Source organism: Bufo gargarizans, chromosome 7, assembly GCF_014858855.1.
Source record: "Bufo gargarizans isolate SCDJY-AF-19 chromosome 7, ASM1485885v1, whole genome shotgun sequence".
NCBI classification, from domain to species: Eukaryota; Metazoa; Chordata; class Amphibia; order Anura; family Bufonidae; genus Bufo; species Bufo gargarizans.
In genome coordinates this window covers 41,274,449-41,289,813 of record NC_058086.1, presented here as the reverse complement: position 1 = coordinate 41,289,813, position 15,365 = coordinate 41,274,449, and the positions used below count along the sequence as shown (strand labels likewise).

At 43.3% G+C, this 15,365-nt stretch overlaps 1 protein-coding gene across 2 annotated transcripts in view; it reads right to left on the bottom strand.

Annotated features, from left to right (window-relative positions):
• Positions 1 to 1,155, bottom strand: part of NEGR1 (neuronal growth regulator 1) — a 488,212-nt gene extending 487,057 nt beyond the window's left edge. For both annotated transcript variants that reach the window (XM_044301363.1, XM_044301364.1), the window contains exon 1: positions 836 to 1,155. In XM_044301363.1, the coding sequence (XP_044157298.1) occupies positions 836 to 1,017 (182 nt within the window). In that variant the 5' untranslated portion in view covers positions 1,018 to 1,155. The remainder of the gene's footprint in view (positions 1 to 835) is intronic.
• Between the last annotated feature and the right edge of the window lie 14,210 nt (positions 1,156 to 15,365).

Sequence of the window (15,365 nt, the reverse complement as noted above, 5' to 3'; positions counted from 1 at the left end):
CTAGTGCCTTCCCCTGCACCTGCTAATGACTAAGTGTAATCTCATCAGCAATGATTAATCCAGTAAACTCCTGATCATAGCATTACAGATTGTGGTCTCATTAAAGGCTAAGAGGCAAATACCTGCTCAGTATAAGGAGGCTTTAACATTATTGGGAAGCAGCAGCATCTTGTGAGGGTTGTGATTGCCCACTAGCCTTAGGGTTTTGGGGCAATACCAGTGCATTAATGACAATGATTCATGGAGGGGAGCAATGCAAGTCAATGGGAGTATCAAGTTCCACTTAGACACACACTATGACTTGTGCATGGGGATGAAGTAAACACAAGACTGGTGACATTTTGCAGGGGGCTGAGCATGGTCTGCAATTGCACAAGCAGCTTTATCACTAGATTATGACCATGGGGAGGGGGAGCTATTAGCACAATATGGATTACTGTATGATCCTACACAAAGTACAGGGTGGAAAGTCATTAACCCTTGCACACAGCACCATTGCAAGTCCCTAAGGGCAGGTTTGCCCCCTTGCAGTGTAGAAGAATGCCCCCTCCCCAGGAGTGTCAGTTACACAACTTCTCTCTGTCTCCTCCATACAGCTCCCCTACCTGAGGTCTCCACTGTAAAGCAACACAACACAAAAAAATATATAATAGTATCACTGTGACTGTAGGAAGAAGCAGATCCTGAGCAGACGAGGAACACAACCCCAAATCTCCAAAAGGTTGTCACAGTGCAAAAGAACAGTGCAAAAATAAAGGATGCAAATTCCAAAAGTAGTAACAAGAACATAAAGACAAGACAGGGACATGCCAGGCACGGGCACAGGGGCTCCTACCTAAGCGTGGCTGTCTCTCCTTGCTTGACGACCAGGTTGTCCACTCCTGGCCCGGAGTAGTCCATGCTCTGTCCACCGGGCAAGCAGGAGGGCAGCAGACAGCACACACTGAGGATGACAGCGGCCAGCCACTGGTTTGAGCAGCAAGCAGCAGCACCCTGCACCAACATCATCATGTCCATCACTGCTGGGGCTGCCCCTGTCAGCCTGGGATCCCTGGCAGAGCCGAGGAGGAGGAGGAGGAGGAAGAAGAAGAGTGCAGGGAAGCGCTGCTGCTGGAGAATGAGCAAGGCAAGGCAGCTGCAGCAGCAGCACACGTCCCCCAGGCTCTCAGCCGGTTGCCATGCGGCCGTTTCCCTAGCAACCACAGCCGGGGAGTACTGCTGCTGCTGCTGCTGCTGCTGGAGCAGAGAGACAGTGCAACACCCAGCAGCACCCTCCTCCTCCCTCCTGTCACACTGGCTCAGCCAGGAAGGGGTTAATGCAACACTGAGAACTTTTTGCTCTGGAGTCAAGGAAATGGTTAACAGAGGGAATGTCTTTTAGGGGATGCTATACTTGCTATTGCGCGGTTCCTAAAAAAAATTAGATCATCCCCGTAAATCCGAGCAGTTAAAAACTCATTGCCGTTAGCCATGGGTAAGAATAAAAAAAAATAACGAATAATTATTATTTAACAATCGGAATCTTTAGCGAACGGCAGCTAAAAATTCATTGCTATTATCAATAGGTAATAATAAAAATAAAAAATTTGATCGGTTGTAGGAATAATTATTTGACAATCGGAATATTTATCGAATGGCAGTTAACGATGCGTCGCCTTTATCAATTAGTAACAATTAAGACATAGATGGGCTGTTGCAGGGGTGCGCCCAGCCTTTCTGCTGCATCACCTGGCCTCACTGGGGGTGCGCCCCTGAGCTGTGGTAGTAATGATTAAACAGTCCGATTGGAAGTCGCTGTAGTTTGGGGCTCAGAGAGCTTTTCTCAGCCAGGCGGATCAGCAAGGGTTAAGTCTGGGATTTCTTTAGACAGGGGTGTCGCTGGTGGAGGGGCTGGCAAGGCACGTTGCGCTAAGGCCAGGGCAGCAATGTGAATCTTTGCCCCCTGGTTGTACAGGATTACAGGCTTGTACCGACATGGCGACAAAATAATTGCTTCCAACATCGATCAGAACATTGATCGGACACGGCAATCAGAACCTTAGTCACAAAGACTTAACCCCCTAATTCCCAGCATCCTCAGTCCAAGCAGATTAGAAAGGATTAACAAGGAAAGGGTTAATTAGTCAAAGGTTCTTTGAATGAAGGACCAATCGGTGAGGCTGGACGCATTCGGACAAATTTACTGAAAAACAGTAGGTGGGCGAGGGTCGGCTGCCTCATCTGGTCTCACCCTAAGGACTCATGCACATGACCGTGTCAGTATTGCGGTCTGAAAACCACAGATCTGCAAAATACAGATACAGAAAATGTGGATCGGACACAGATGCAAAATTAAACGGTCGTGTGCATGAGGCCCAGGTCAGTTTCATATGGCCGTAATAGGGATGGTTAAAGGGGTTTTCCGAGATGATGAGTTTTCCTCAGGCTAGGTCATCGGTATCTGATGGGTGGGGGTCCAACACCCAGCTCCTCCGCCGATCAGCTGTTTGAGAAGACTCTGGTGATCCTGCGAGTGCCACGGCCTGCTCTCAGATTTTAGTAGGCCGAATGACGACACGTTCATCGGTCATGTGGCCTAGGAGCAGCTCAGCCCCATTGAAGTGAATGGGGCTGAGCGTGATACCAAGCACGGCCACTATACAATGTACGGCGCTGTGCTTGGTGAGCAGGTAGAAGGCCACAAACAGCTGATCAGCAGGGGTCCTGGGTGTCACACCCCCACCAATCAGATACTGATGACCATGGGTGGATTGAGAACTTAAAATGGCCCTGGAAAAAATCCTGAAAGTGGCCCCATGTTGTAGTAGGTGGGTCCAAACTGACAGAAGATGGGTCAAAGCAAGTAGGTAGGGACAACCGAAGTAGGCGGGGTACAGAATACCGCCCCAGCAGAACCAAACACCACAGAGCAGCACAAAATACCGCAACCCCCGCCACAGTATTCAACTGTATCACCAACATGAGGACAGTAATACAGTTGAGTTCAGGAGAGACCCGCGGCTGTTGAGCATCGGATTATGTACCTGGCCTGCGGCCATTAGGAGAGCTTGAGTGGCCCCCTGAGTATTGTCCCACCAGAAAAAAATCCCCTGTAGAGTTCTATGGCCAATCGGCCCCAGCTGAAGACCTGTCCAGGGTATAGGTCATCAGTATTAAAATTTTAGAAAACCCCTTTTAAATGGGGCCATATTATGACCACCCCAACCCCTCTAGTTGTAATAGACTGAACTAAGATCATGAAGAACCCTATAAACGTGTACGTTTGGTGCATTAGATCCTAGGGGGTCCTTGAGTGGTGGCTGTTAGGAAGCTAAAATGTAAAAAGAAAAAAAAAAGTTGAGGTAAAAAAATCCAACACCGAACCATAAAAAATCCTCAACATGGGGATTTACCATATAAATGCAGATTTAACCCTTTATAATACAAGGGGTGAATATTACACGGATGGTCCAGTAATGAATAATAATGGTCAGACCTTGACTCCTGTTTTCTTATCACTACCCCTTCATTCCTCTGTATTGCTATAAACCTTTCTCCCGCCCTCCTTCTTCTCTGTTTAGCTCACCTCCCCTTCTCTCTCTCTCTTTCTGTCTATCTCTGACACTTTCACACACGCTGTCTCTTCCATCTCTGTCACTTTGTTTCAATAAATGCTCCTGTCAGTCAAATGCTGCCTGGAAGTCACACTGTGTCCCCAGCTGACATTCACAATGTTCCTTTAGGCACTTCCTTATCCTCATGAAGTAGATACAATGTATCAACAACCACATTCATACACAATGTTACACTGTAGATGCCATACTGCTGCAGTACAGAAGTGGAATGTATCCATACAGGTAACCTGAAAATTACATCACTGTTTGGTGATCTCCAAGTTGGAACTTAATTTTATATACAGTGTACTAATCCTGAGTTACATCCTGTATTATACTCCAGAGCTGCACTCACTATTCTGCTGGTGGAGTCACTGTGTACATGCATTACTTATCCTGTACTGATCCTGAGTTACATCCTGTATTATACTCCAGAGCTGCACTCACTATTCTGCTGGTGGAGTCACTGTGTACATACATTACTTATCCTGTACTGATCCTGAGTTAAACCCTGTATTATACTCCAGAGCTATACTCACTATTCTGCTGGTGGAGTCACTGTGTACATACATTACATTACTTATCCTGTACTGATCCTGAGTTACATCCTGTATTATACTCCAGAGCTGCACTTACTATTCTGCTGGTGCAGTCACTGTGTACATACATTACATTACTTATCCTATACTGATCCTGAGTTACATCCTGTATTATACTCCAGAGCTGTACTCACTATTCTGCTGGTGGAGTCACTGTGTACATACATTACATTACTTATCCTGTACTGATCCTGAGTTATATCCTGTATTACACTCCAGAGCTGCACTCACTATTCTGCTGGCTGAGCCACTTATCAGAATCACAACAGGATGTAATATAATGTATGTAAACAGTGACTATCCCAGCAGAATAGTGAGTGCAGCTCTTGAGTATAATACAGGGTGTAACCCAGGATCAGTACAGGATTAGTATGTACACAATGATTCCACCAGCAGAATAGTGAGTGCAGCTCTGGAGTATAATACAGGATGTAACTGAGGATCAGTACAGGATAAGTAATGTAATGTGTGTACACAGTGACTCCACCAGCAGATTAGTGAGTGCAGCTCTGGAGGATAATATAGGATGTAACTGAGGATCAGTACAGGATAAGTAATGTAATGTATGTACACAGTGACTGCACCAGCAGAATAGTGAGTGCAGCTCTGGAGTATAATATAGGATGTAACTCAGGATCAGTACAGGATAAGTAATGTAATGTATGTACACAGTGACTGCACCAGCAGAATAGCGAGTGCAGCTCTGGAGTATAATACAGGAGGTAACTCAGAATCAGTACAGGATAAGTAAAGTAATGTATGTACACAGTGACTCCACCAGCAGAATAATGAGTGCAGCTCTGGAGTATAATATAGGATGTAACTCAGGATCAGTACAGGATAAGTAATGTAATGTATGTACACAGTGACTGCACCAGCAGAATAGCGAGTGCAGCTCTGGAGTATAATACAGGAGGTAACTCAGAATCAGTACAGGATAAGTAAAGTAATGTATGTACACAGTGACTCCACCAGCAGAATAATGAGTGCAGCTCTGGAGTATAATATAGGATGTAACTCAGGATCAGTACAGGATAAGTAATGTAATGTATGTACACAGTGACTCCACCAGCAGAATAATGAGTGCAGCTTTGAAGTACAATACTGGATGTAGTAAAGGATCAAAGCAGGATGCGATAATTATTGTGTTAACAAAGTTACTCAACTCTTTATGCTGATTATAAACTTTTACATTTCAATAAACCTTTCAAAGAACTGTTGTGAAATTTCACTTTCAGAGCCAGGTTTCAACAGAATATCAATCTTGCAACTATGGGATACATTGTAACATTGAACAATGGAATGTTTTCAGAATACAAGAAAAAAATGAGTTGAATAGAGTTGTTATATCTTTAAAGAATGACTTTTTTATTGTTTTTTTATTGTTCTCTTAGGTGGATGTGCGGTTGGTGAAAGTTTATTGGCATTATTTTATTTGCTGATGTATTTAACATTGATGTGTGCGTATTATGTGCCAATCTGCGCCACTCTTCACCCTAGGCCATATTTGGTATTGCAGGTCATCCCCTTCAGGTCTTTCTCACTGATCTGCAGTATCAGTGCAGCCTGTGGTGTAGTTTCCCACGGGGAAAAAAGCTGGCCCTTTTTTCTAGATACATTTCCCACTTTTCACAGACGGGGGCAGCAGTTGCAGAGAGAGCGAAGCCTCTAGGTGTAATGCCAACGCCTCCGTTGCTCCTAGAGCCTCATTTTAATATAATAAAACCACATTTTTCTCAGTAATGTGGGCACATATGAACATGGGACCAACACAGATGCCTTCAGCTGCCAAGTGCACATTCAACAAGTCAGACAGTGTCATAGGTACAAAACTGCTGACAGATGCCCTTTAACATCAGAATTTGCATGTTACGGGGCCAATAACCATAATCATAATTACGATTTCCAATGATAGAAGTAGATCACAAGACAGATTTTTTTTTTATACTGGGGCATCTGTTTATTCACATAGGCCACTGATGGCTAACATCCTGCACTCCGGCTGTGGTGAAACTACGACTTCCGGCGTACTCCATTCATTTCTATCGAGTTCCGAGGACAGCCAAGCAAGTATGCATCTTGGGAGTTGTAGTTTTACCACAGCTGGAGTTCCAGAGGTTAGCCATCAGAGACATAGCCCAACATATTCTGCAGTGCTGTACATATAGTAGATGGAAGCCGAATACCATTGTCTAGTCATTACCAGGCTTTCCTTCAAATGGGGCAAAGACTTAGCTGCTGCCCTATCCCCGCAGCTATATACCCCCTGGCACCCATTTTTACACCCAGCCCCCCTCCCTCTGCTGCACCCTTGGTATAGTGATATCCCAGTAGATCCTTTGTCTTGTCTCCTCAGTAGTGTTGAGCGCAAATATCCGAATCGCAAATTTTAATCGTGAATATCGCCACTTTGAGAATCCGCGAATATTCAGAATATAGTGCTATATATTCGTATTCGGGAATAGTGTTGAATATTCTAATTGCGAATTTATCTCAAATAAATTACATCGCTGATTTTCGCAATCAAATAAACAATGAGTGGATATCCCGAATTCTCGAAATTATCAAATTTATGGCGAATATTCGGCCAAAAATGTGCGAAATATAGCGAATTCGAATATTGCCTATGCCGCTCATCACTACTCCTCAGCTCTGCTGCTGTGTAACCTCCTCTGAGAGAAGTCTCTGTCACCCCCATCTCAGTGTTTTCTCTCATTACTCCGCAGACACCACAGCTGTCACTTTCCCATTCACCTGTCACATCCTTCTTCATTTACTAGTTCATTCCCTCTCTCTTTCCCTATACGCCAAGTGTTGCCTTTCTAATTCCGTCACCTTTTGCCTGTCACAATCCATCATCCAGATCCCTGCTTCTAAGTTCGCCATTATCGCTCCTTTTCACGAGCTGCTTCCCTTAACCATCAGCCTCTTCTGCATCGGCTCTCTTTCACTTATTCACCCATTCACCTATTTTACTGCTGATTTTCTCTATTGCCTCTTGCACATTTCCCAAAAATCTGCAAAAAATGATGGCGGTTTAACGGGAACACAGCTAATATTACTAAATTGCAAAAATCTGGTAAATTCACTCCAGGGGGCAAATGATGTATTTAAAAGGTTAGATTGAACCCTTTCCAGGTGCAGCTTCCAAGTGCTGTAGGACCTGGACCACCCATGTGTTACATGCAGTGATTGCTTCAGTTTTAAAAGAGGGAGTCACAATGACATAACCCCTCTATTGTACAACAGCTTGAAGACAAACATCCTTGAAATGATTCATAAAATGATTGAAGGGCATCTGTCAGCAGTTTTGTACCTATGACACCGGCTGACCTGTTACATGTGCACTTGGCAGCTGAAGGCATCTGTGTTGGTCTCATGTTCATATGTGCCCACATTGCTGAGAAGAATGATGTTTTAATATATGAAAATGAGCCACTAGGAGCAACAGGGGCGTTACCATTGCATCTAGAGGCTCTGCTTTTTCTGCACTTTGATTGACATGACAGGCTGTCATTACATCTGGACCTGCAGAGACCCGGCAGTTGCAGAGAGAGCAGAGCCTCTAGGATTAGTGATGGACGAACATCGGTCGGGAAGTTTCGCGAACGCATGTTCGCGATCAAATTTTTACGAACCACGCGTTCGCGGCAGGCCCTGTTCACCTTAATGGCAGGCGAACCTGAAAGACCTTCAGGTCATATTTGCAGCCACCAAATACTTACTAGAAGTGCACAAATAGTCCCACAACATAGACAGTGGCATACCAGAGGGGGATCAATGGCAAAAAATTCCCACAAAAAATATGCATTTTAATCAGGGGACATTTTCATGCGTCTTAGAGGGAAACTCTCAAAAATGTGCCCTGCTGGAGCCTAGAAATTTTTTATTTTAGACCACGGGAGTACAGGCCCCAAAAATTAGGCATTCATCTGACAGAAAAGAACAAGTGATTATGTGACTGGAGGTATATTAGGCGGTCACTGGAGTACAATTTTACTGTAGGCCAGTGGAGTATAGGCTCCAAAAATTAGGCATTGCCCTGACAGAAAAGAACTTGTGATGATGTGGCTGGAGGTATATTAGTCGGTCAATGGATAACAATTTTACTGTAGGCCACTGGAGTCGAGGCCCCAAAAATTAGGCATTCATCTGACAGAAAAGGCCTTTTATGCCGCTGTATATACATAAGACAAGGACCATTATTTGTTCTGGGTGGTGGCAGATATGTGTGGGCTGGCAAGAGGAACTTCAATTACATGTGGTCGTCATAGGTGTTGAATTCCTCCGAGATCCATGCCTTATTCATTTTTAGAAATGTGAGGTAGTCCACATTGTCGTGAGCTAGGCAAGTGTGCTTATTGGTCAGGATCCCCCTGCTGCGCCGAACGTCCTTTCGGACAGGACACTCAACGAGGGGCAAGCCAAGAGTTCCATGGCAAATTGTGCCAGCTCTGGCCACAGATCAAGCCTGCACACCCAGTAGTCCAGGGGTTCCTCGCTTCTCAGAGCATCCACATCGGCCGTTAACCCGATGTAGTTAGACACCTGTCGGTCTAGGCGTTCCCTGAGGCTGGATCCGGAGGGCGGCTGTCGATGGGTTGACTGTAAGAATGCACTCATATCCGAAATGACCAACACATCTTCAAACCGCCCTCTTCTTGCAGGCGCGGTAGCTTGATTGGTACCAGCACCTGTTTCGCTGTGGGTGGAAATTCCTCTGTCAGTGCCCGCAACAGCAGAATGCAGCATCTCTCACAGCAAGGCCTGTAAATGCTGCATTCTGCCAGCCCTGTGAGATGCTGGAAACATGTCTGCCATTATGTGTTTGTACCGGAGGTGTAAGTACGTTGCCACCCAGTACTGGTCCATGCCCTTTATGCTTTTTATACGTGGTCCCTCTTCAAACACTAGAGCAGGGCTGGCCAACCTGAGGCTCTCCAGCTGTTGCAAAACTACAACTCCCATCATGCCTGGACAGTCTACAGCTATCAGCCTACGGCAGGGCATGGTGGGAGTTGTAGTTTTACAACAGCTGGAGAGCCGCAGGTTGGCCATGCCTGCACTAGAGCATGAAGGCCCCCATTTGCACTAAATTAGAAGCGGTGGAGCGCCCTGGCTCTTGCTCATCACCCAGGAGAATGTCGTCCTCGGTCTCCTCCCCCCAGTCACGGACAACACCAGGGATCCCTGAAAAATTTAAATCCCCCCTGCTCTTCTTGCTCCTTCTCCTCCTCCCCCAGCCACCATCCTCCTCTGACTCCTCTTCAGACTCCTGCTGACTTGTCTCAGATGGAGAAGCCCCCCCATTAATTCAGCATTGTGACTTCCTCATCTTCCTGCTCCTGCTTCTCGACGGCTTGATCAATGACATGACGCAATGCACGCTCCAGAAAGAAGGTGTAAGGTACAATGTCACTGATGGTGCCCTGGCTGCAACTGACCAGTTTGGTGATCTCATTAAATGGCAGCATAAGCCTGAATGCTTTGCGTCTGAGCAGCCACTGGCACGGTGAAAAGAAACCAAGCTCCCAGAACCTTTCCTGCTGCAGAGTCCGTACAGGTTGTCGTTAACGACACGTTTCTGTTGGAGCAGCCTATCAAGCATATACAAGGTGGAGTTCCAGCGCATCAGGCTGTCACAAATCTTCTTTGAAGAAATTGCACACTCCTTCTCCAACTTCCTACTTAGGCTCCGGCCTGGTGCACCTGCCCAACCCCTACCAAACCTACAGAACGGCCTGCCTCTTTCTCTGCGTGTCATTTTTAAAATGACCCTGTGCCAAAGTCTCTAGAGAAGAGCAGTATCTGTGGAAGCAGGTATATAGCAGGCCTCAATCAGTATTTGGTGGAAGCCGGTATATCAAACCCAATAATCAGTATTTTGTGGAAACAGGTGTATCGCAGGCCTCAATCAGTATTGGTGGAAGCTGGTATATCAAACCCTTTAATCAGTATTTTGTGGAAGCAGGTGTATCGCATGCCTCAATCAATATTTGGTGGAAGCAGGTATATCAATCCCTTTAATCAGCATTTTGTGGAAGCAGGTATATTAAACTTCTTGAACAGTATTTTGTGGAAGCAGGTGTATCGCAGGCCTTTATCAGTATTTGGTGGAAGCATGTATATAAAACCCCTTAATATTTTGTGGAAGCAGGTATATAGAACCCCTTAATCAATATTTTGTGGAAGCAAGTGTATCGTAGGCCTCAATTAGTATTGGTGGAAGCCGGTATATCAACCCCCTTAATCAGTATTTTGTGGAAGCAGGTGTATCGCAGACCTCAATCCATATTTGGTGGAAGCAGGTATATCGCAACCCTCAATCAGGTATATCAATCCCTTTAATTAGTATATTTTAGAAGCAGGTATATCAATCCCCTTAATCAGTATTTTGTGGAAGCAGGTATATCAAACCCCTTAATCAGTATTTTGTGGGAGCAGATGTATCGCAGGCCTTAATCAAAATTTGGTGGAAGCATGTATATAAAACCCCTTAATAAGTATTTTGTGAAAGAAGGTATATCGCACCACTCAAACTGTATTTTGTGGAAACAGGTATATAGAACCCCTTAATCATTATTTGGTGGAAGCAGGTATATCGCACCCCTCAATCTGTATTTTGTGGAAGCAGGTATATCACACCCTTTAATCAGTATTTTGTGAAAGCAGGTATATCGCACCCCTCTATCAGTATTTTGTGAAAGCAGGTATAAAAAAAACTCCTAAATCAGTATTTTGTGGAAGCAGGTATAACACACCCCTCAATCTGCATTTTGTGGAAGCAGATATATAGAACCCCTTAATCATTATTTGGTGGAAGCAGGTATATCGCACCCCTCAATCTGTATTTTGTGGAAGCAGGTATATCACACCCTTTAATCAGTATTTTGTGAAAGCAGGTATATTGCATCCCTCAATCAGTATTTTGTGGAAGCAGGCATATATCACAGGCCTCAATCAATATTTGGTAGAAGCAGGTATATTGCAACCCTCAATCAATATTTGGTTAAAGCAGGTATATCAATCCCCTTAATCAGTATTTTGTGGAAGCAGGTATATCACAGCCCTTATTCAGTATTTTGTGGAAGCAGGTATTTCAATCCCCTTAATCAGTATTTTATGGAAGCAGGTATATCAAACCCCTTAATCAGTATTTTGTGGAAGCAGGTGTATCACAGGCCTTAATCAATATTTGGTGGAAGCAGGTATATCAAATTTACCCTTAATCTGTATTTTTTCAAGCAGGTGTATCACAGGCCTCAATCAGTATTTGGTGGAAGCTGGTATATAAACCCCTTAATCAATATTTTGTGGAAGCATGTATATAGAACCCCTTAATCAATATTTGGTGAAAGCAGGTATATCGCATCCCTCCATCAGTATTTTGTGGAAGCAGGCATATCGCAGGCCTCAATCAATATTTGGTGGAAGCAGGTATATCGCAACCCTCAATCAGTATTTTGTGGAAGCAGGTATATTAAACTCCTCAATCAATATTTTGTGGAAGCGGGTATATCTCAGCCCTTAATCGGTATTTTGTGGTAGCATGGATTTCAAACCCCATAATCAGTATTTTGTGGAAGCAGGTGTATTGCAGGCCTCAATCAATATTTGGTGTAAGCAGGTATATCAAATTCCCCCTTAATCTGTATTTTGTGGAAGCAGGTATATCGCAGGCCTCAATTAGTATTGGTTGAAGCCGGTATATCAACCCCCGTAATCAGTATTTTGTGGAAGCAGGAATATCAAACCCCTTAATCAGTATTTTGTAGAAGCAGATGTATCACAGGCCTTAATCAGTATTTGGTGGAAGCATGTATATAAAGCCCTTTAATCAATATTTTGTGGAAGCAGGTATATAGAACCCCTTAATCAATATTTGGTGGAAGCAGATATATTGCACCGCTCAATCAGTATTTTGTGGAAGCAGGTATATCAAACCCATTAATCAGTATTTTGTGGAAGCAGGTATATCGCACCACTCAATCAGTATTTTGTGGAAGCAGGTATATAGAACCCCTTAATCAGTATTTGGTGGAAGCAGGTATAACGCACCCCTCAATCTGTATTTTGTGGAAGCAGGTATATCACACCCTTTAATTAGTATTTTGTGAAAGCAGGTATATCGCACCCCTCTATCAGTATTTTGTGGAAGCAGGTATATAAAAACTCCTTAATCAGTATTTTGTGGAAGCAGGTATATCACACCCCTCAATCTGCATTTTGTGGAAGCAGGTATATAGAACCCCTTAATCAATATTTGGTGAAAGCAGGTATATCGCATCCCTTAATCAGTATTTTGTGGAAGCAGGCATATCGCAGGCCTCAATCAATATTTGGTGGAAGCAGGTATATCGCAACCCTCAATCAATATTTGGTGGAAGCAGGTATATCAATCCCCTTAATCAGTATTTTCTGGAAGCAGGTATTTCAATCCCCTTAAACAGTATTTTGTGGAAACAGGTATATCAAACCCCTAATCAGTATTTTGTGGAAGCAGGTGTATCGCAGGTCTCAATTAATATTTGGTGGAAGCAGGTATATCAAATTCTCCCTTAATCAGTATTTTGTCGAAGCAGGTGTATTGCAGGCCTCAATCAGTATTTGTTGGAAGCTGGTATATAAACTCCTTAATATTTTGTGGAAGCATGTATATAGAACACTTTAATCAATATTTGGTGGAAGCAGATATATATCACCCCTCAATCAGTATTTTGTGGAAGCAGGTATATCTAACCCCTTAATAAGTAATTTGCGGAAGCAGGTATATCGCACCCCTCAATCAGTATTTTGTGGAAGCAGGTATATAGAACCCCTTAATCAATATTCGGTGGAAGCAGCTATATCGCACCCCGCAATCAGCATTTTGTGGAAACAGGTAAATAAAACCCCATATCAATATTTGGTGAAAGCAGGTATATCGCATCCCTCAAACAGTATTTTGTGAAAGCAGTTATATCGCAGGCCTCAATCAATATTTGGTGGTAGCAGGTATATCGCACCCCTCAATCAGTATTTTGTGGAAGCAGGTATATCAAACCCCTTAATCAGTATTTTGTGGAAGAAGCTATATCACACCCCGCAATCAGCATTTTGTGGAAGCAGGTATATAAAACCCCATAATCAATATTTGGTGAAAGCAGATATATCGCATCCCTCAAACAGTATTTTGTGAAAGCAGTTATATCGCAGGCCTCAATCAATATTTGGTGGTAGCAGGTATATCGCAACCCTCAATCAGTATTTTGTGGAAGCAGGTATATTAAACTCCTCAATCAATATTTTGTGGAGGAGGGTATATCTCAGCCCTTAATCGGTATTTTGTGGTAGCATGGATTTCAAACCCCATAATCAGTATTTTGTGGAAGCAGGTGTATCGCAGGCCTCAATCAATATTTGGTGTAAGCAGGTATATCAAATTCCCCCTTAATCTGTATTTTGTGGAAGCAGGTATATCGCAGGCCTCAATTAGTATTGGTGGAAGCCGGTATATCAACCCCCGTAATCAGTATTTTGTGGAAGCAGGTATATCAAACCCCTTAATCAGTATTTTGTAGAAGCAGATGTATCGCAGGCATTAATCAGTATTTGGTGGAAGCATGTATATAAAACCCTTTAATCAATATTTTGTGGAAGCAGGTATATAGAACCCCTTAATCAATATTTGGTGGAATCAGATATATTGCACCGCTCAATCAGTATTTTGTGGAAGCAGGTATATCAAACCCATTAATCAGTATTTTGTGGAAGCAGGTATATCGCACCACTCAATCAGTATTTTGTGGAAGCAGGTATATAGAACCCCTTAATCAGTATTTGGTGGAAGCAGGTATATCGCACCCCTCAATCTGTATTTTGTGGAAGCAGGTATATCACACCCTTTAATTAGTATTTTGTGAAAGCAGGTATATCGCACCCCTCTATCAGTATTTTGTGGAAGCAGGTATATAAAAACTCCTTAATCAGTATTTTGTGGAAGCAGGTATATCACACCCCTCAATCTGCATTTTGTGGAAGCAGGTATATAGAACCCCTTAATCAATATTTGGTGAAAGCAGGTATATCGCATCCCTTAATCAGTATTTTGTGGAAGCAGGCATATCGCAGGCCTCAATCAATATTTGGTGGAAGCAGGTATATCGCAACCCTCAATCAATATTTGGTGGAAGCAGGTATATCAATCCCCTTAATCAGTATTTTCTGGAAGCAGGTATTTCAATCCCCTTAAACAGTATTTTGTGGAAACAGGTATATCAAACCCCTTAATCAGTATTTTGTGGAAGCAGGTGTATCGCAGGTCTCAATCAATATTTGGTGGAAGCAGGTATATCAAATTCTCCCTTAATCAGTATTTTGTCGAAGCAGGTGTATCGCAGGCCTCAATCAGTATTTGTTGGAAGCTGGTATATAAACTCCTTAATATTTTGTGGAAGCATGTATATAGAACACTTTAATCAATATTTGGTGGAAGCAGATATATATCACCCCTTAATCAGTATTTTATGGAAGCAGGTATATCAAACCCCTTAATCAGTAATTTGCGGAAGCAGGTATATCGCACCCCTCAATCAGTATTTTGTGGAAGCAGGTATATAGAACCCCTTAATCAATATTTGGTAGAAGCAGCTATATCGCACCCGGCAATCAGCATTTTGTGGAAGCAGGTATATAAAACCCCATAATCAATATTTGGTGAAAGCAGGTATATCGCATCCCTCAAACAGTATTTTGTGAAAGCAGTTATATCGCAGGCCTCAATCAATATTTGGTGGTAGCAGGTATATCGCACCCCTCAATCAGTATTTTGTGGAAGCAGGTATATCAAACCCCTTAATCAGTATTTTGTGGAAGCAGGTATATTGCACCCCTCAATCAGTTTTTTTTGGGCCAACAGGTATATCACACCCATTGCAAATAGTTGTTCCAATAGCGCTTGTCCCTCTATATACCTGCGGTATCGAAGCAGAACCGCACAGAACTGCTGCACAATACAAATGCACTATATACTTTCTATGTTAGAAAGTTTATTATAGGTATATTGGCTATCTCTATCTAGGATGTCATAGGTACAAATCTGCTGACTGATGCCCTTTAAGTCTTATATTTTCTTATGTGTGCTATGTTTTATCATCATTTTTCAGATTTCTGCTTGCTGTCACTGAATGGAATA